Genomic DNA, 22,715 nt, shown 5'->3' on the forward strand with positions numbered 1-22,715 from the left:
CTCAGCCTCTCCTCATAAGTCATGTGCTCCAGACCCCTAATCATTTTTGTTGCCCTCCGCTGGACTCTTTCCAATTTTTCCACATCCTTCTTGTAGTGTGGGGCCCAAAACTGGACACAGTATTCCAGATGAGGCCTCACCAATGTCGAATAAAGGGGAACGATCACGTTCCTCGATCTGCTGGCAATGCCCCTACTTATACAGCCCAAAATGCCGTTAACCTTCTTGGCAACAAGAGCACACTGTTGACTCATATCCAGCTTCTCGTCCACTGTGACCCCTAGGTCCTTTTCTGCAGAACTGCTACCTAGCCATTCGGTCCCTAGTCTGTAGCAGTGCATGGGATTCTTCCGTCCTGAGTGCAGGACTCTGCACTTGTCCTTGTTGAACCTCATCAGGGTTTTTTCGGCTCCATCCTCTAATTTGTCTAGGTCCCTCTGTATCCGATCCCTACCCTCTAGTGTATCTACCACGCCTCCTAGTTTAGTGTCATCTGCAAACTTGCTGAGAGTGCAGTCCACACCATCCCCAGGATAATTAATATTAATAAAGATATTAAACAAAACCGGCCCCAGGACCGACCCTTGGGGCACTCCGCTTGAAACTGGCTGCCAACTAGACATGGAGCCATTGATCACTACCCGTTGAGCCTGATGATCTAGCCAGCTTTCTATCCACCTTGTAGTCCATTCATCCAGCCCATACTTCTTTAACTTGCCGGCAAGAATACTGTGGGAGACCGTATCAAAAGCTTTGCTAAAGTCAAGGAATAACACATCCACTGCTTTCCCCTCATCCACAGAGCCAGTTATCTCATCATAGAAGGCAATTAGGTTAGTCAGGCACGACTTCCCCTTCGTGAATCCATGCTGACTGTTCCTGATCACTTTCCTCTCCTCTAAATGTTTCATAATTGATTCCTTGAGGACCTGCTCCATGATTTTTCCAGGGACTGAGGTGAGGCTGACTGGCCTGTAGTTCCCCGGATCCTCCTCCTTCCCTTTTTTAAAGATGGGCACTACATTAGCCTTTTTCCAGTCATCTGGGACCTCCCCTGAGGGAGCTTCTTAAACATTTTAAAAACCTTATTTACTTTACATACAACAATAGTTTAGTTATATAATATAGACTTATAGAAAGAGACCTTCTAAAAACGTTAACATGTATTACTGGCACACAAAACCTTAAATTAGAGTGAATAAACGAAGACAAGGCACACCACTTCTGAAAGGTTGCTGACCCCTGGGTTAAAGTTTGGCAAAATGATAAGCAACTGAAAACGGGGTGGGAAGCATCGGGCAAGCTTAATTGGCAGAGCTATCAGACCCGCCTGTAATAAAACTTTAAACTGATTTCGAATCACATGGTTCCTGTGAACACACTCATCTTCCCTGTTGCCTTCCTCCCTGTGCTTTGTTACACTCACTGGTTGCCTTTTGTCTTGCAAGCTCTTTGGGGCAGATAATGTGATGGTATCATCATCTGTCCTCTCCCCTCACCTTCGTGTGCCTCCTATACTGTCTAGATTGCTTTACATCGGTCAGTCAGGACCCTAGCTCTAATAAATAGTCCACAGAAAGTTGCCTGAATTATCCTAAATGTACTGGATTGTCTGAAATTCTTCATTCTTGATTCACACATCAAGTACTCTTTGTGCTCATTTGAACAGCCTTCCAGATAAAGCAGTGTGTGCTATTTGTAACCACATCTTTAAATCACTATCGTATACTGGGTGCCTTTTTCCATAATGTACAACCTGCTTCGTCTGAGAAGTTCTGACTCTGTGGGTATGCGGCGTGGTGTCCTGTTTGTTTTTGTTTGCTGGTTTTAAACGGTTAGGATCCAGAAGCATTAGAATGAATTGGCTCATTGTGAGAATTAAATTGGCAGTAATACCACTTTACAGGTTTGGGAGGATTTTAAAGCTGTTGGAATTGCGAATTTCACAGCTGTATTCAAAGTATTTTAAGTCCAATGTCTGGGTAGTGTTTCTGTCTATCAAGTATTCCATGTAAGTTAATTCTGGAAATGAGTTCATTTTAGGATATTATTCTCAATCCAGCGGAGTTTCTATTGTCCTGCAGGAAAACTCTGATGACTCCCAGAATACTGCTTGGGAGATACAAACATACTTGGCATACAGTGGTTGTCCTGTGATCTCTGATCCAAGTTTCTGGTAGATTTGAAAAGGGTTTAGATTGCAGATAATCTGGGTGTTGTTTACCTGTGTGTCTCATGGGTCCATTTATTTTTCAGTGATTGGCTTTAAATTCAATGTTACCTTCACTGAGCGTTTTTCCAATATTTATTTTTAGCAAGCCAGTCTTTTGGGGGCAATACATTCCAATGACAGTAGGTGAGAAAAGATCTTTGGCTGCTGCTCATGCTAACCTGTAGTCTTTGGTAAAGATCGGTTGTTAGTATCCATTTAATATCTGATTTGTCGTCTATTGGGGAAACTGTCCTGCACTTGAAAATGAATGACTTTGCGAGTACCAGTTCTGACACCCCAGTGGTGCCTAGACAGATAGATAATGTGGATAAGTCTGTAGCATCCTTTGCAACTCTTTTTGTCTTCAGTTTGCATGGATTTAAAAGGGTGGCTTAATGCAGCCTTGCAAAAGAAAATTTAACAGCCCGAGCAAAGAATCTGCTCGCCTACCTGCAGTAATATAATGAATGATCATAAAAAAACGAATGATATTTTCCTTGCCTTCTGGATTAGTAGGGTGTTACAAGAAGCTTTTAGAAGTGCTCATGCAGAGACCTGGAACTAGGAGACGCAATCTGCTCTCATTTCGGCTTCCCCGTTAATAAAACTATTTCAGTGTCATGCTGAAAAAAAGACCAAGAGGTGGACATTAATGCTGCTTTCCTTTTTAATACCACTGCATAGACTCATAGACTTTAAGGTCAGAAGGGACCATTATGATCATCTGGTCTGACCCCCTGCATGCTGCAGGCCGCAAGACCCTTCCCTGGACTCTACCGTTGAAGTCCCCAAACCTGTGTTTTAGTGACTTCAATTGGCTGAGACCCTCCTGCTAGTGATCCCTGCCTCATGCTGCGGAGGAAGGCGAAAAACCTCCAGAGGCTCAGCCAATCTGCCCTGGAGGAAAATTCCTTCCCGACCCCAAATATGGCGATCAGTAATACCCCGAGCATATAGGCAAGAGTCTCTAGCCTGACCCTTGTTGGCCATTATGCTATTCATGTACCATTGCTTGGTTTTCCTCGGCTACTATGTTTTATCATTAAACCATTCCCTCCATAAACTTATCCAACTTAATCTTAAAACCAGACAGGTCCGTCGCCCCCACCGTTTCCCTCGGAAGGCCGTTCCAATATTTCACCCCTCTGACGGTCAGAAACCTTCGTCTAATTTCAAGCCTAAACTTCCCCCCGGCCAGTTTGTATCCATTCGTTCTCGTGTCCACATTAGTACTAAGCTGGAATAATTCCTCTCCCTCACTTGTATTAACTCCTCTGATATATTTAAAGATAGCAATCATATCCCCCCTCAGCCTTCGCTTTGTCAGACTAAATAACCCAAGCTCCTCTAATCTCTTTTCATACGACAGGTTTTCCATTCCTCTGATCATCTTAGTCGCCCTTCTCTGCACCCGTTCCAGTTTGAGTTCATCTTTTTTAAACATTGGAGACCAGAACTGCACACAGTACTCCAAATGAGGTCTCACCAGCGCCTTATACAACGGAAGCAGGACCTCCCTGTCCCTACTAGATATACCTCGCCTAATACATCCCAAGACCGCATTGGCTTTTTTCACCGCCACGTCACATTGTCGACTCATAGTCATCCTGCGATCCACAAGGACCCCTAGGTCCTTCTCCTCTTCCGTTACTTCTAACCAATGTGTCCCCATCTTGTAACTAAAATTGTTATTATTCATCCCCAAGTGCATCACCTTACACTTTTTACTATTAAATTTCATCCTATTTCTGATACTCCTATTCACAAGCTCATTCAAGTCTCCCTGCAGAATATCCCTATCCTCTGCCGAGTTTGCAACTCCTCAACCCTTCGTATCATCCGCAAACTTTATCAGCCCACTCTTGCAATCGGTCCCGAGGTCAGTTATAAATAGATTAAATAAGATGGGTCCCAAAACTGAACCTTGAGGCACTCCACTAGTAACCTCCCTCCAACCCGACAATTCACCCTTTAATACGACCCGCTGCATTCTCCCCATTAACCAATTCCTTATCCACCTCTGGATTTTCATATCGATCCCCATGTTTTTCATTTTAACCAATAATTCCTCATGGGTTACTGTATCAAACGCTTTACTGAAATCCAGGTATATTAGGTCCACCGCATTTCCCTTATCTAATAAGGAGATCAGATTCGTTTGGCACGATCTGCCCTTCGTAAAACCATGCTGTAATTTATCGCATTTGCCATTAACCTCAAGGTCCTCAACTAGTTTCTCTTTCAGAATCTTCTCCAGTACCTTGCACACTACTGATGTTAAACTAACAGGCCTATAGTTACCCGGGTCACTTTTTTTCCCTTTCTTGAAAATAGGAACCACATTGGCTATTCTCCAGTCTAACGGGACCACCCCCAAGTTTACAGATTCATTAAATATAGTCGCTAACGGGCCTGCTATTTCCCGCGCCAATTCCTTCAATATTCTCGGATGAAGATCGTCCGGTCCACCCGACTTAGTCCCATTAAGGCGTTCTAGTTTTGTTTCTACCTCGGATGCGGTAATCCCCCATCCTGTATGCCCCTCTGTAATGGTGCTAGTATCCCTAATACCTTCATTGGCCTCATTAAACACCGATGCAAAATATTCATTGAGATATTGTGCCATGCCTAGATTATCTTTAATCTCCTCTCCGGCTATAGTCTTCAGCGGTCCCACTTCTTCTTTCTTTGCTTTCTTCCTATTTATATGGCTGTAAAACCTCTTACTATTGCTCTTAATTCCCCTCGCTAAGTTGAACTCTTCCTGGCCTTTGGCCTTTCTCACTCTATCTCTACATTCTCTGACTTCACTAAGGTAGGTTTCCTTACTGATCCCTCCCCTCTTCCACTCTTTGTACGCTTTCTGTTTTTTCCTAATCGCCCCTTTCAGCCGGTCGCTCATCCAGCTCAGTCTAAGTCTCTTGCTTAGTAATCTTTTTCCCTTTTTGGGGATACAGGCCTCTGACAGCTCTAGCATCTTTAACTTAAAGTACTCCCAGGCTTCTTCTGCCTTTAGGTCCCTTAATACGTTTGCCCAGTCCACTTCCCTTACCAGTCCCCTTAATTTGTTAAAATTGGCCTTTTTAAAATTATAAACCCTAGTCTTTGACTTAATTCTGGTACTCCTTCCATTTAGTTTAAACCGAATTAGCTCATGATCACTGGAGCCCAAGTTGTCCCCCACTACCACTTCCTCTACAAGGTCCTCACTACTTACCAGAATCAAATCTAAAATGGCCTCCCCCCTCGTCGGCTCAGCTACCACTTGATAAAGGAATTGATCAGCAAGCACATCTAGAAACATCTGAGCCCTATTATTGCTACTAGCGTTTGTTCCCCAATCTATATCCGGGAAGTTGAAGTCCCCCATAATTACACAGTTTCTATTAGTATTTACCTCCCTTAATACATTAAACAGTTCCTTATCCATATCCAGGGTCGATCCCGGCGGTCTATAGCACACCCCAAGCACTATCCCCGGAGAGGCTCTAGTAGTCCTTTTACCTTGCTTGATTATCGCCCAGACGGACTCCGTGTTATCTATTCCATCCACTATTATTTCTTTACAGCTTATTTCACTATTGACATACAATGCCACCCCCCCACCTTTACCTTTATCCCGGTCTTTCCTAAACAGCGCATACCCCTCCATACCTGCGTTCCAGTCGTGACTGCCATTCCACCACGTTTCAGTTATTCCTACGATATCCGGTTTCAATTCTCGGCCCAAGAGCTCCAATTCCTCCATTTTATTACCTAGGCTTCTCGCATTGGTGTACAAACACCCTAATGTATGTCGTTTAGCCTGTCTCCCATTAGTAGCACTGTATGTTGCGGGCCTCTTTGTGTCCGTCCCCCCTGTCCTTCCTATGTCCAATCTCATCTCCCCGGCTATGTCTCCTCTTATTACACTCAGCTTATCAATACCGGAATCTGGCGTGGAGATTAACTGTGCATCTCCCAACCATCTCCCCAAACTTCCTAGTTTAAAGCTCTTTTGATAAGATGAGCCAGCCTCCCTCCCAGAAGTCTATTTCCTTCCCTACTCAGGTGAAGCCCATCCCGCGAGAACAGGTGTCTGTCCCCGAAAGCCTCCCAGTGGCCATACATCCCAAAGCCCTCCTTATAGCACCACTCCCTTAGCCAACTATTTATCCTCACAATCCTATCAGCCCTTTGCTGCCCTTCCCTCGGAACAGGCAGAATCCCACTAAAGATAACCTGAGCCTCTATCTCCTTGAGAGTCTTCCCCAGCCTGGCATAATCTCCCTTGATTCTCTCTAACGAGAACCTAGCCGTGTCATTCGTTCCTACATGAAGGATTATCAAGGGGTTCTTACCTGCTCCTTTTAGGATCCTTTTCAACCGCAGGTCCACATCGTGTATCTTTGTCCCCGGTAGACAGCACACCCTTCTGTTCTCCGGGTCCGCCCTGGTCACAGGCCTGTCCAATCTCCTCAGTAAAGAGTCTCCAATTACATACACCTGCCGTCGCCTGGCCACAGTGCGATCTAGTAGTCTAGTCTCCGATCCCTCTAGTCCTGACCTGTGTCTGTTCCTATCTTCTCTTATGCTCCCCCTTATGCCTTCCTGTATCCTCTGGTGGCCCATAATTGGTGCTGTCTCCATCAACTCCTCCCCCCTCTCTCTCGGACTAGCAGCCCTTCTCTTCTTCCTCACCCTCCCACCTTCAGTCACCACCTGCTGCCCCTCTACCTCGTTATCCAAATACTCAAACCTATTCCTGAGTTCTATTCCCCCCTCATTGGCCCTCCTTTTCCTTGGCCTGCTTCTCACAGGCACATGCTTCCACTTACCTTGATCTCCCCCTTCCATTCCCCTCTCGCTGTCATCTACTACTGCCTCCTTCTGCACCCTAGAGCCTTCCCCTTCAGCCCCGCCTTGCCTATCCTCCATCAGCTGCTCAAACCCCCGCCTAAACTCCACCAGGGTCTCTACCTGCATCTCCAGCCCCTTAATCTTTTCCTCCAGTAACACTATAAGGCGACACTTCATACACACATACCTTTGTTCCGGGTCTCCTGCTAGGACTATATACATACCACAGCTCCCACATGTCGCCATCTGCATTCTGTCTGCTGCTGCTGCTTGGCTCATGGCTGCTGCAGTCTCTGCCCACAGCACCTGGGGAAACAGGGCACACACCGCGCCCCACCCTCCTGCCTCCCCCTGCAAACTCCCTCTCAAACTCCCCTGTTTGCTGCCTCTGTGCCGCTGCTCGCAGCTGTGCCGCTGCCTGGCTGGGCGGCCGCTTTTATGGGCCCGCTACTCAGCTAAGCCCCGCCCCCTAATCAGGGCTCGGCGTCCCTCCCAGCACCCTGCCCCTGCAGGCCTCTACAAACACACAAGGACAACAAAGACAGACACAAACACAGATACCTTCTCCTCCAATGAGAACTCCCTCTCAAACTCCCCTGTTAGCCGCCCTGTTTGCTGCCTCTGTGCCGCTGCTCGCACAGGATGCATCAGGAGGTCAAGTGTGTATCCAGCAGGCCATGTTAGTCCACTTGCCTGTGAATAGAAGAGAGTTAAAATAGCACATTGTCCTTTTATGCTGTAGCAATCTCAGTCATTTTTATGTCACTTCCATTTTTTTAATTGTTGATGATGAATCTGTGATACTCGTTTTTCCTTTGGAAATATCAGAGTGGACACTTAACTTTTTTTAACACACACTTCAGTGCTTTACGCAAGGAGACACTATTTGTATATTGTTAATAAAACTGATTGCATTAGGTTTATAGTGGCATTTCATTGGGCTGACACCAGGTTGCCACTTTTCAGTGCTTTGCCATGTTTATGTGGAAACAGGTTTAGCCCATCTTCCTCAAAAGAAATTTTCCTTTAGGTCTAGTGCAGGACTCTTAACATTTGAGCCATAATTGGTGTGTTTCAGGTTCCTTTTCAGAATACCAAATTTTCTATTCACATACATATTCATGTGTTGGTATCAATAGGGGAGTCTGGCACAAAGGAGTAGAGAAGACTTTAAGGATGCCTAGAACCACAGTTTGGTGGGCTAACACATAGGTCTATGTAGTATTGAATGAGGCAATCCATGAAGCATTTTGGGAGGTACACAGAAGTCTTCACTAGTGCATGCGGCGGCATCTGCCTGTCTGTCTTATATTATAGTGCCCATCACCATGGTATCTAAGAGCTTCCCACATAAAATAGATGTGTACGCCATGGTCCCTAGTAGACTTCATGAATCCTTGTGCTGTTCTTTCATCATGGCAAGGAGGCTGTTTTGGGGATATATGTGGGTGTGTTTCATAAGATGCAAAGCTGAGTTTGGGGAGTCTTGGAGGTGCTGCTGGAACAGCCGGTATGTGGTTGTGATGAATCCCTGGTCCTCAGGACAGATGGACTCCCAAGGAGGTCACTAGTTCCAAGTCACAGCCAGGGTTTGTCCAGGGGAGTGCTGTCCCTCCGACTGGACAGGTTGTGTGCATTTCTCTTATTTCTTGGCACGTCTGTGCAATCTCCTCGGAGCACCCCAGAATGGGCAGCAGCAGTGACCCAACCCCAGTGGGGCCAGAGGCTGGGATCTCACCTGCTGTGGAGCACCACTGTCATCCGGAGACTTCTGCAGGGAGATGATGCTCATTGTAGAGGCTTGGATGGGATCCTCCGTGCTCATCTTCGGGCTCATCTTCCAGGGGACAGGGAGGAGCCTGTACTGTCACTAATATGCCTGTGCCACCATGAGTAATCAGTGAAGGTATCATTCACCTAACGCATACGATCGTGGCATTTGCTGAAAGTGTATTGGACTGGCCTAACTAAGAGACATGTATTTAACACATGCCTTTGGGACACGTGAGGGCAAGAAAGGAGTGTGCGTGGGAGGGGCTTTGTGGACTTCTCTCTTCTGGAGGAATTGAGATTTGCGGTGGGTGATTTAATGAGGATGTTGACGGCGCAGCCGTTACTAGAAACTCAAGAAACTCAAGCATCCAGTATAACTGAAGTGCAGCCTGCTACTGATGTGCGGATGGCTTATTAAAAACACATTGTCACCATTTGCGGGCTGCTTGAGTCCTCCTCTGTAGTGGGTCTGCGTGCGCTTTCCCAGAGATGGCTGATTTAGCAAGAGTGGCCATCTCCATGGCATCCTGCCAGTGCTCTGCAGACCCCCATCCCCAGGTCTCCTGCCAGGTGACCGGACTTACTCCCAAAGAGTTTCAAATTCTGCCAGCAAGTGGTGACTCCCTGCCCTTTAGACTGGGAAAGAAAGCAGGGGGTTATGCCGTTTTCACTTGTGGCAGGTGTGGAGTGATGCCAAAGGCTGCTGTCTATCACTAGGCAGTTTGGTTACCTTGGGTCAGCAGTGCTAAAATAGCTCTTGTAATAATTCTTGAAATGTCTCCAGATGCAATAGACCATGAATCCTTTGGCTCCGTCCAGCCTCGTGGGTCTCGGACCTTCGTAAGCGCCTGACTTCTCAGGACATCTGCAGAGAGACGCCTGTTCTCACGCCGAGTTTAATTGTTTTCACCCTCATCTGCAGAGAGACCCCACCCCAACTCAATTCATTCCCCATCCCCTGCCACTGAGGCTGGAAACCTGGGTGTGACCCATATAAGGCGGTAGGAGGGGCTAGATAATTTTTCCAACCGAGTCATCTCCATTTAAAAAAAAAAGTACAAGTTGAGTTGTTCAGTGGCTGCAATGGATGCTTCTGCCTACCTTAAATTACCTTCCAGTTTCGCTCGTAAAAAGTCTTGTTCTAAACCAGGGGTAGGCAGCCTATGGCACACATGCCGAAGGTGGCACGCGAGCTGATTTTCAGTGGCACTCACACTGCCCGGGTTTTGGCCACCGATCCGGGGGGCTCTGCATTTTAATTTCATTTTAAATGAAGCTTCTTAAACATTTTAAAAAACTTATTTACTTTACATACAACAATAGTTTAGCTACATCATAGACACATAGAAAGAGACCTTCTAAAAACATTAAAATGTATGACTGGCGCGTGAAACCTTAAATCAGAGTGAATGAATGAAGACTCGACACACCACTTCTGACAGGTTGCCGACCCTTGGTCTACACTGTTGTGCAGTGTAAGCCTAGGCTGTTTTAAGAGATGCTGCCTTCCCCTCCGGAGTTCAGGACTGCATTTCAGTGATAGGTAGAAGGACACGGGATAAAAAATGACTGCACACTGCACACTAGTCACGCTTAGTGACATCGCAATGGGAATCTAGGATAAAATTTTCACAAGCAGTTAACTGATTTAGAAACCTAAGTCCTAATTTCAAAATGACTTCTTAGTGGGACTTAGACTCCTAAGTCCCACTCACTTTCAATGAAATTTTGGCTCCGAAGTCCTTAAAGGAAAATGGGACTTAGGCTTCTGAGTCACTTAGGTGCTTTTGAAAATGCTCCTCTTAGTAATTAGACAACTGCTCAATGTTAGCAGTGTTCCTACGGAAATGATAGGAAAGTACAGAGAATACTGAAAATAGTATCTATTTATCCGAAGCGAAACTGGCCAGTTTTCAAGGATGGCCACTCTAAATGCTTGTTTGCATCACTATGTGGATATTGCAATGATAATTATTGTATAAATTAAGCATCTTTGTGCTAGAAGGTACGAATAAATATACTATTCTTGTAACATAATTAAAGCATTCAAACTGAGAAATGTTTATAATTGCATGGTTCTTAAACCCAATACTGTGCATCTGGATACAAAATTAATGGACTTTTATGAAATATGAAGTTATTAAAACTCAGCAAATGCAATTAATCATCTGATTATTTTCTAATATTTTAATTATCATATTTTAATCCAATGTATATGTTTTCTTTGTTTTAATCTTTGGAATTATTAATGAAAAGTTACAACATTGCTTGTAGCTAAAAATAATATTCGTCAGTATATATCATGCCTCACTTTAACTGTGAGTTAGCAAAGCTACATTTTTTTCCCCAAGAAATTTTCTCTTTCACAGTTGACTGTGACTTTCCAGACACTTAAAAAAAACCTGCCTAATTGATAACCAAAATTTAATCATAGTAGGATACTTTCAGTTTGCATTCAAATAAGGTATTTCTTTGTCTAAATAAGCTTCCCTTGGTTGATTATTCATGTTGTAGTTCAAAATGTTTAAAAATGAAAGACAGACTTGGGTGAAATGTAGACTACTTAATACAGTGTGTATTTAATATAAAAGTCATACATTATTCATTTTTGCAATTTGAATAACTTTGAATTTAGCATCCCTGTTCTTTTTCTTTTCCTTTGATGAACAATTAATTATTAAAATATAATATTGTCAGCATATGGCACAAAAATCCTTGAAAGTAGAATATGAGCTTCATTCTTCAGTAGTCCTTTAATAAAGGAATATGCCATACTTGTATGTTGTTTTATGTTTACTTTTGTCCAGCATTTTACAAATTTTCATACATTCTAACAAAAGATTAAAGGAGTCAAAAATTCAGATTGTTAATTATAACTGAAGCTTTCTAAGCCATACAATTTTTTAAAAATGCGTACCCACCAGATCTAATTTCCATGCCTTTGCTATGTGCATGTCCAAATGGCCTGTTGGGGTCATAACTGTCCGTTTGTACGTGAAAATACCACATTTATACAGGCAATTGCAGGTATTAGCTAGGCATGTAGTCGTGTGCCTTTTTAAAAACTATTTCTTTTAGTTGCTTTAAAGTTGTATGCAGGCTGCATTTGAAAATCAGAATCTAAAATTGAACCTACAGTTTTTCCTGATCAAATTTTCACGTGTAAAACTGAGCAAATGGAATTTGAGGTTGTGCGCATATAAATTTGGCTTTGAGGGGGAAAAAAAAAGCACAGCAATGATTAATAAATGCATGTTAGGGTCCCTTTTGAACTTTGGTCCGTGGTACGTTCGACCATTTCTGTTTTTAAAAACCAACTTTTTTTTTTTCATAAAGGAATAATGTTTTGGTTTAAGGGCCAGAAATATGGCCTGCCTTTTTTTTTTTTTTTTGGTCATATCTGTTTGCATTATATGGAAAAAATATCCAGTAAGGAAAAGACAACCATGCTCTTTTAGCATATATGCTTTGACATGAATAGAATTATTCATATTTTTGAGTATTGAAGGCTTCAGAGACATTGCACACCTGTTGCTGCTATGTAGCAGAATCTAAAATGCCTACAGTGCATCCCATATTTACATCTTTCATCAGCAGTACAGAAAAATATCATGATTACAGGAATGGTGCTCTGGGATATAGATATACCGTCCTTTGATGTGATCAAGGCCACTAGAAAACTGTGTGGTTTAGTGAAACTGAATTCTGCAGCTTTTTAATCCTGCCTTTTTGTGTTCTAATTTAGGACATATTTCAGCAGATCTACCCATCACCTTGCAGCCAATTAAACCATGAGAAACCCCACCAGTAGGGAGAAGTGGGGTAGCTCATTAGCTCTGATGAGACTAGATAAGCACAATTGTGGATCAGTCTTAATATGGACTTTTGTTTAAAGTCCAGAGACGATAGAGCCATACAGAGGAAGGAAGGAAGGGGAAGATGCTTTCTCTGTAAAGGAGAAGTTCCATTGTTGGGATAGCCCACAGGCATAAAGCACTTATTAAGCACCTTACTGGTACCTTTTCCATAGACATAGGGGGAGGTTCAGCCCGTAGTCATGCAGACTGCAGGGGATAACCGCAAAGGAACAGTGGAGAGGCCGTCTAGCCTCTAGCTGTTTTCTTCTTTTATGGTTCGTTCTCCAAATTTAAATGTTACAAAACTGCAGCTATTAATTAATCAGAATTTGTACAATATATTTGTTTGGATTTCAAGATGAAGTTATGTCAGTTTTACTCCAAGCTGTGTCTGTGAAGTGTGAGAACAAGAGGTCCTGAAACAACTGAATTCCACAAAGAATAAAAATGCACCTCTTCTATATTGTTCTTTTGAATGTTGATGAACCATGCAGGTTTTCAGCACTGCATGTCACTGACTTCAGGTCAGTTTTGACTGTGTGAATTACACATGATGAAATCTGTTTTATGTGACTATACAATAGACCTGCAAAACCCAGCTGCCTGGCTACCTGCCTGTCTGCCTTTTTAGGCTCACAGAAGTTGGATAGAAAAGACATATTAGATTATCAGTTCCAATCTCTTGTCTGTGCAGAGTACAATTCAAAAGTATATATATTTTAAATGATACATAGAAAAATGTGATTACAGTAGAAACTTCCTCATTAATTCTTGCTCTAAATGTTGGGAGACCAATTGAAATCAGAGAAGCTTGCAGTTTAGCAAGTGTCTGTGACGGGGGACAATGTGTTCTGTAATTTTGGCCTGCCGGGAAACAGTGTCTCATGTTGGCCCCACCTTGATGCACTACCAGGACTGTTCATACATCCTCCTCAGAAGGAAAGCGGTGGTAGGACAGGCCGTCAGTTCAGAGTTCTGATGGACCTGCAGGAATGAAATGGAAGCTGACCGATTGACTATGGAAATGCCTGGTTTGATCAGGACAGGGAAGGCTTTCAGAAAGGCTGGCCTCATTCCTTTCCTCTTCCGTGGACAGTAAGAGAGAGAACCACACCTGAATGTACTCCTGTAACTCAGCTCAGTGCACTGGCAGTCAGTGACGCTATATTTGCATGGAGGAGATGTCTCCAGCCTCAGCAGTGTCCACTCCTGCCTGGAAGAAAAGACAGAGGAAGAAGAATTGCCATATGCGATGTTCCTTAACAACAGGGCTGCCCAGCAGCTCTGCTTACTTACCTTGCATTGAGTCGAGCCACATTAAGAGGGACTATTTTAAGAGTGGGGCAACATTTCCAAAGGCTTTCTATGATAATGATTCTGCAGACTTACCCATTGCTTTCTCTTCATTCCCAGAGCCCCAGCAGTTCCACGAAACACTGGATGGGCAACCTGCCTCTGGTTCCCCATTCTCAGCCGCATTGTGTAATGTAACTATCCCTATTTCAGGGTTGCAGCTACTGTTTAATGTGGGACCAATACTTTATATGCTGCTCTGTGACTGGCCAATAGAGAGCATGATGTCACGTGTGCTGGCTCCACCCCCCAATAGAGCTTTCTGGGTCTGCACTTTTACGGACTACTAAGCTGAAGAGCAATTTAATGGGGTTCTACTCTCCTGCCATGCTGAAAACTATATTATATTATTTCCTAAGGTTAAAAAAAAAGAGAAACCAATTGGAAAAACAAATGCATTTCACACCTGTGTTATACCCACTACATTAAACACTAATGTTTGGCCCAAGATCGATGAACATTTCAGGTGTCCTTTTAAAGAAGCTTTCTGACATGGTTTTATATTTTATAACTATGATAAAATATATTGTAACCGATGCATATTTTAAAGCCATCCATCAACATGATATCTGTTTTAAAGTAATGTAAAATATGTATAATTTTATTTGTTATTCTTTCCTACAGAAAAAGAGACCTTTCTGGATCCCTTTGTACTGAGAGACCTTCTGCCGACATCACTGGGAAGTTATTATCGCTATACAGGTTCTCTGACAACTCCACCATGTAGCGAGATTGTGGAATGGATAGTTTTTCGCAGGCCTGTTTCTATTTCTTATCACCAGGTAAGCTTATGCCATCAGTAATGGTTCTATCTTGATTTGCCCTCTACTACTCAAAAACTGATGTTTTAATTTAGAGGACAAAAACAAAAACAAAAAAATCTGTTGACAAAAAAAGGAAATATTAGAGGGTTTTTTAAAAAAATATATTGTTTCTGAGCATGAGCAATCAAATTTAAGGAGATAATCCAACATGAAACCCAATTTCCTTCTAATGATTTAGCTAGTAGTGGTTATTTTAAGATGAAGTTAAGCTATCGTCTAAATATTTACATAGAATCCTTTTTTCTTCTTTTCAATTGAAGCTTTGTTTTGAAAGTAAAATAAGTAACTTTATATGGACACGTATTTAGTACTTTGAAGTAATTACACTAGGAAAGAAATGTTACCATTAATTTGCCATCTTTAACTGTTGTTACAGCATAGTGAAGCTGCCATTATGTGCTTATCCAAATCTTTAAAGCTAGCACATAGCATCTCTTATTGTAGATTGAGGCAATGACTGGAACTTGCGTTGAGAGGAATCCCACAATAACAAATGACTATATGCAGTCAAGTGTTGAACTATTAAAAACATTTTGACATTTTAAAACCATTGTTTTTAGAAAGACTTCCTGTTAAAGTCAGATTCTTCTTTAATGTTCTTGTTTTGTTTCAATTGTTGAAAACAGAGCTGTTGTAAAATAAGCTATTCCAGTAAAAGTTAGTGAAGTATCTAACTAGAAGTGAATGTAAATATGTCCGTATACACACTCCATAGGGTAAATGTTAAAATTATCTAATACACAGCTTAAGGAATGAGTGTCTATTCATCTGGGTATAATGCTTAAATTAACCAAAAGTACAAAGTTTGGTTTAAAAGTCATAAAATAAATATAGTACATAATCCACAATATCCCAAATTAAGGTTAATAAATTTAACGATACACTTTAGTTATTAGCATCCAAATATTTAGGTACGTCACTCATAAATCTTAGTCATTAATCACTAAGAATAGCTTGTGGAAAGCAAATATACGATGAGTGTAGATGATACCTATATACCCCACCCCCACTAGGGGTTGCACTGCTGTTTGTATAGTGGCAGAGATAAAATAGTATAACTGGTCTGTGTAGACAAGCTTTCCATGTTGGTTTAACAGGCAATGTGGAATAATAGTATTATTTCCCCCTGCAGCATGAGACGGATATACACTTAGAGATGTAGGTTCCAACCTGGCCAATACTGTCATTATTATGTGTTCCTGTTCTAGAAGCCGCACAGAGTAATCCATTCCCTTAGTTTAACTTTATCACAAACCATAGGAAACAGTCTGTAATCCCACACGGAAAAAGTGATATTATTTAAGCTCTGCTGAAGTTCCAATAAAATCCTTCCAAGGAATCTGGCTGGAAAATTGACAGTTTTGAAAACAGTCCATTTGTGGCAGCTCCTCTCTTTTAGTCTTCATGCTCCATCACTGTCATCTCGCCTTATAATTAGACAACAAAACAGGACAAGGCCTGTCACCCCGCAAATGCATTGTAAAGCTAAGTGCATTCCGTGACCCAAACATAACATTATCTCTCATAATGCATACCTCAGAGTATTTTATTGTGATTATAATAGGTTCAGTATTTTTAATTGCCATTTATATATCCATCACTTAGAAAACTGTGCAGATCAGGTTTTTAATAGTTTGTAATTACATGATTTTGGGTTTTAGATCACTTTCCTCCTTACCGACAATGGTGCCTTAAGAGCTTTTTATTTCATTTGAACTGGAGCTCTCGCTCCCGTGAAGGGCATGAATTTAACTTCCTCTGTTCTGCCAGCAGTGATGGATCAATTAATAGCTAATTTGTGTTACATAATATTTTTGTAATAAATCATTTCAACTTTGGTTTTATACATCAGCATGTAAAAAGGAAAGTTAAAATTGCATTTGAAACGGCAGCAGTTCAAATGCAGTTATGCCTCCCCAAGGTAGCTTGCCAGAAGAAAATAGTTGAAAAGTTCTTTTAAAGGGTTTTAAAAGTCAGGTTAATGTCATGGAAGTAGAAAGGTAAAGACTTAACTTAGAGTGAGCAGTTAGTACGTAAATTCTTGATCCTGCATAGCCCTTATGCATCAGCTTAACTTTGTACATTGCAAGTAGTCCCATCGAGTTCAATGAGACTGTTCCCACCGCTTACAGTTAAGCAGGTGCATAAGTCTTTGAAGAATCGGGGCCCAAGAGGGATTATCAGGAACCACGTGGTTTCTCTCCCTCTCTTCCTCCCTCATAAGAAAAGTGTAGGATAATACTCTCTCCATCCTTTTATCTACCTAGGTGCAATGCCTCTAGCTTTCCCAAAAAATGCAGGTTAGAGATTCCATGGGACCAGGATTGGATCCTTTGAGTTTTTCTTATTGCAATATAACAAATTGTAGTTCTTGTTGTGAAATATAACCAGCCTAAGCACCTCCCGCACCCAGATTTCATTCTGGCATCTTTCAGTTGCCTGCATCGATGAAGGAACATTTAATTTCTTTATCACTGTCGATGCTTGATCATCAATACTATGCCCACCTCTTTAAAAGGCATGGACTGGACAATGGCACGCACATTAAAGAAAGACCTGAAATGACATCACTGTGTGGAGTTGACTAATGGAAGTTCTCCACATTCCCACAAAGTAGATAACACAGGGTCAGTCAGAGCTGTGGTGTTGGACTGTTCAGTCTGTGTTACTTAAGCCTCCATTTCCCCATTTGTGTAATGAGGTTAATAGTTCTGTATTCCACTGGGGAGTCGTGAGGATCACTGTTTGCAAAGTGATATCAGCTCTTCTGATATAAAAGGCTGTATAGGCCCAAGTTATTATCGATGATGTATTAATTTGAGGGCAGATGATCTCTTGATCTAGGGCTACCATACGTCTGGGTTTCCCCGGACATGTCCAGCTTTTCGCTCTTTAAATAGCCATCGGGGGGGATTTCTAGAAATCTAAAAATGTCCGGGATTGCCCCCCGGTCAGCTATTTATCCACCAAAAGCGGCTGACAGGGCGGTCGAGCGCTGCTCGCATTGGGGCCTCGGCAGCCAAAGCCCCTTCCCGGCTCCCCCCCATCCCCTGCAGCCTTAACTGTGGGGCGGGGCTGTGTGCCTGCGAGGGAACGCGGCGGCAGGGCTGGCAGTGGCGGCCAGAGCCGCTTCCCCCCTCCTCCATAGCCTCAGCACGCCGCTCGGCAGCACTCGGGCGGGGCGGGGCGGGGTGGGGCGCTCCTTGGGGCACGGAGCCAAACACCTGCCCTAAGCCGAGCGGCACAGTAAGGGGGCCGGGGAGTTGGAGAAGGGGGGCAGTCAGGGGACAGGGAGCGGGGCGGGGGAGGGGGGATTGGATGGGTTGGGAATTCGGGGGGGGGGGCTGTTAGGCGGGCAGGGGTGTGGAGAGAGGTTGGGACAGTCAGGAACAGGGAGCGGGGCGGTTAGATGGGTTGGGGTTTCTGGGGGGGCTGTCAGGGGGTGGGAAGTGGGAGGGAGTGACTAGGGGGCGGAGCTACCCCCGCCCCCAATGGAGTGTCCTCTTTTTTGGAAGTTCAGATATGGTAACCCTACTTGATACTCGGTTTCAAGTTCCCTACCTTCATCCTAAATTGCCAGACTCAGGATTAGAGATGTATAACAAATCCCTTAAATAAATAAATATGGAGATATACCTATCTCATAGAGCTGGAAGGGACCCTAAAAGGCCATTGAGTCCAGCTCCCTGCCTTCACTAGCAGGACCAAGTACTGATTTTGTTGCCCCGGATCCCTAAGTGGCCCCCTCAAGGATTGAACTCACAACCCTGGTTTAGCAGGCCAATGCTCAAACCACTGAGGCTGCCAATGCGAGAATTCTAAATTTTGTCTCGAATTAGCAGGCCCAACATACCATCAAGCTCCAGCCGGGCCTCCTATTGAAACAAAATGGGCCCTAATGATCAGAAGAAATTTTACAGGTTTCAGTTGAGTAGCTAGAAACCACAGAGCACGGCAGAGTGAGCGGCCTGGACAGCATCACAGAATGGGTGCTTCAAGGTTGCTGATCTGTGGGGGAAATTAAATGATTTTAGTGGGTGCCCGGACTCCAGTGGGGAACCCTTGACAGGTCTGTTAAGCTGATTTTTTTTAGAGAGAAGCTATCAACTGAGGCTATGATGTGGTTGACAGTATAATAGTTTTTTTTTCCCTGGGTCATTAGTTTGTGTCTCAGAACTGTCACATCCGTCTCTGTAGCTTTTAGTGTAAATATACTTAATGAAAAGGAGGCTGGTATAGCTTTCAAACCATGGTTTGTCATTAAGCTGTAAGAGAAACTCAAGGCCCCTCTAAAGTCTCTGGGCCAGATCCTGCTTCCACTGAAATCAAAAGGAGATTCTTTATACTGTTCTGTACTGCTCAGTCTTCCTTACTAATTCTAGTTCTTGATCTGAATGATAACAAGCTTTTAATAAATGCTGTATTGACCTCAGCAACCAACTGAACAAACAACTTAACTGAATCTTTTCAATTCAGTCTGCCAGTAATTTTTCTCTAGGAAATATTGTGCTTTTTCTTAACAGAATGCACTTTTAAACTACAATTATATCTTAGGAATTAATATGTTACAGGTAAAAATAGCCTGGATCTGCATGCAGCGTAGGAAACAGCAACCTGTTCTCTTGGAGAGAATATGAAAGAATTAAATGTACCAAATAACGTGCCACACAAAATAAATACCAGGAGCATGGTTAGGGTTTTCTCCCTTAGTAGTGAAGCAGCAGAGAGAAAAAGTCAGTGTGGCCCAGTGGACAGGACATTGGACAAGGGGTCAGAAGATCTTGGTTCTAGTCCTTACCTGCTGACCTGCTCTTTGACCTTGGGCAAGTCACTTTGTGCCTCAGTTTCCCCATCTGTAACATGGGGAGGATGCTATTGACCTTCCTTTGTAAAATGATTTGAAATTTATCAATGAAAACAGCAACCTAACAGCTACATGTCAGTATAAGTAAGTAGAGGGACTATATAAAGAAGAACGATTTTGTGATGTAATGAATGAGTGTACAACACTTCTCAGTATAATATTAAGAAACATGATATAAGCACAGAGGGAGGGAGGTACGGGGGGTTTGGGGCTTGTCTGTGCACATATTAAATGCTTGAAGAGAAGGGAATCCAAGAACAAATGTTTTCTTTCCTGTGTCAGACTCAAAATCAGTCTTAGCATCAGCGCTTCCTGCCATTTTACATTCTTATCAGCCACCCGGATTTCACCACATTGTTTTTCTAATTAATGTTCTTTTTTTTTCTTCCCTGCCCTGATGGCCACATTCAGCTGGAGGCGTTCTATTCCATATTTACCACAGAACAGCAAGATCACGTCAAGTCTGTGGAGTATCTGAGGAATAACTTCCGACCGCAGCAGAGTCTGAATGACAGGGTGGTGTCCAAGTCTGCTGTGAAAGACGCTTGGAGCCAAGATGTGATGGACATCTTAGAAAATCCATTTGGCACAGAGGCTTCCAAAGGTAGATTGAGATTAACTGCATTCGTTGAATGACAGACTTGTCTTTTTGTTTTACATAGGGCTTTCAATTAATTGTCACTAGAAGTACAGGAGCTCCACTAAAGAAATGTAGCAAGACTTAGTGATACACTGTAGTTATACTTTATTATATTTAATACAGTTATGAGGCACTGATTTATACTTTTTCCCACAATGCTCACTTAGCCTGTGGAACTCATTGCCACAAGGAGGCCAAGAGCTTAGCAGGATTCAAAGAAGGATTGGACATTTATATGGATACATCTGGATCTTCTAGAAAGGATTTTTAAAAATAGCCAAGAGTTTTAGAAGGGCTATAAGACCTTTAGGTTCAGGGCATAAACCAACCTCTTGGTAATGGCAGTGGGGAAGAAACTACCCTTGTGGAGAGGTTATTCAATACCTCCTTTCTTCAGTGTTTGTTGCACCTCGCTGTGGAGCAGCAGCTGGTGTTTGCTGCTGGCGGAGCTCGCTGGACCTCAGTTTGGAAAAGAGCATTAAGAGCCACATGGCTGTTCCAGGCTGTCAGGCTGCTTTGCATGCCCTCAGCAGAAGTGCAGGTGTAAATAATACTTTCAGATTTATTTCTTGTGTGTTTATGTTCCATTTTTTCTATGTGATGATTTTAGTAGGCAGAGCTCACTGCTTAAATAATCCTAGTCAGGCGCCCACCTGCCTCAATGATGGGGGGAACTTGGTGGGGTGGGTGGCGAAAGGGGACAGTCCCAGTAGCGAGGGAGAAAGACATTTGCTAAGAACGCTAGGTAGCTCCTCCCCTCAGGAGTCTCTGGCACCCGTTGGCCAGCTGGGGAGGAGTGGGTGCTGATTGGCCAGCCTTCCCCAGCTTCCAGTATTTCACCTGGAGCAGGGGCCACATGGAGCCTCTTTCGGCTCCGTTCCAGCAGCCGCACCTTACCCATCCAAACTAGGAATGGGAACCCATCCTGACAGGGTCTAGTCAGTTGCCCATTTGGGGGTCAGGAAGGAATTTCTTCTCCCATGAGCCAATTGGCAGAAGACCAGTTTTTTGCCTTCCTTGCAGCACCTTCAAACCACCGAGGGTTAAGTAGGAAGGCACTTGGTACCTAACTGAGATACTGGGGTTGAGTTGTTTATTGGTCGCAACTTGCAGCCGATTTCCAGGGCAGTTAAGAGAATAAAATGGACGATTCCCAGAGATAAAAAGATCTGGGATTGTGGTGATGGGCCTTGGGCTCACGGGATAGGGTCTTGACTTTGTTGTCTTCGTGGGACAGGGTCTGACTTGGTGGCCTTTGCGGGCCAGGGTCCCCACCCTTCTGCACCCTCTCTCCTCCTTGGAATGGGGAGGGTGCAAGGACTCGGAGAGCTGAGTCTTGGGGGGGCAGGCTGAGGAGAGCCTACTCCGAGATATGGGTTATATAGTAAGGAGCCCTGTAACCCCCGCACTGGTAGTAATTAAATATCCTGATATAGGAGAATATGAGCGATAGGTGTGTAGTGCCCCTCCCCTGTGTTAAAGTTTAATAAAGTTGCAGCCTGCCTCTTCAAATCCATCCAGGCATCTCTCCTCATTTTACCGCTGTGTCCACATCAGTTGAGTGGATTCAAATACGCACTTCCAAGGTTGGCATTTTGGCCTAGCCAGGCACAGACAGCATACCTCTTGTGGCGCTCAGCTGCCACCCTTGCCTTCCCAAGAGAGCTGGGACAGAGAGGGGCTCTTGGGGCTTTATTATTCTGTGGCTGTTTGTTCGCTCATATAGAGAAGCACATAAAAGGCTGCTTTGGGACAAGGAATTTATATCAGGAGTGAGAAGAAGATATTGTCAGTCAGAACAATCCAGGCTGTGCTCTGGCCTGAAAGTTTAAAGCAGTGTTTTATCAGCATCATATGCCAATATTTATTCCTTCCGATAGATACTGCGTGAGTATTATTTACCCAGGGCAGTAATGAAAGTTAATAGTTTACATTATGTTAAAATGACAAAACCTATAGCCCAGGTACCTCTGAATCAGGTGGTGTAATATTGCAGAAGGTTTTACTGCTTTGGCTGAATGTTTGAATACTCCTTCCCTCACTGGACTGTTTTAAAGATGATAAAGGATTGTTTGTGTGCCCCTTACTCTCTCCTCTCCCTCCTCCCCACCGAGGAAATAGCTGAGACCCACAATTATAGCTGCATGTTACAAATACTATGCAATGGATTAGACTTGAAATTCAAAGTGTTGCCATCGATCAAAGCCCATTAACGTCAATGGAAAGATCCCCATTGACTTCTCTGTGCTAAATCCAACCCTAAGGCCCTGGTTCAGCATGTGCCTAACTTTAACATGTGAGTAATTCCAGTGAACCAAATGGAACTACTCACATCCTCAAGAGTGAGGCTTAA

At 43.4% G+C, this 22,715-nt stretch overlaps 1 protein-coding gene across 5 annotated transcripts in view; it reads left to right on the top strand.

Annotated features, from left to right (window-relative positions):
- The window catches only part of PTPRG (protein tyrosine phosphatase receptor type G), a 607,840-nt gene that overhangs the window by 453,495 nt on the left and 131,630 nt on the right, over window positions 1-22,715 (top strand). For all 5 annotated transcript variants that reach the window (XM_034776330.1, XM_034776331.1, XM_034776327.1 and 2 more), the window contains exons 7-8: window positions 14,659-14,816; window positions 20,134-20,326. In XM_034776330.1, coding sequence (XP_034632221.1) covers window positions 14,659-14,816; window positions 20,134-20,326 — 351 coding nt within the window. The remainder of the gene's footprint in view (window positions 1-14,658; window positions 14,817-20,133; window positions 20,327-22,715) is intronic.

This window comes from Trachemys scripta, chromosome 7 (genome assembly GCF_013100865.1).
Source record: "Trachemys scripta elegans isolate TJP31775 chromosome 7, CAS_Tse_1.0, whole genome shotgun sequence".
NCBI lineage: Eukaryota > Metazoa > Chordata > Testudines > Emydidae > Trachemys > Trachemys scripta.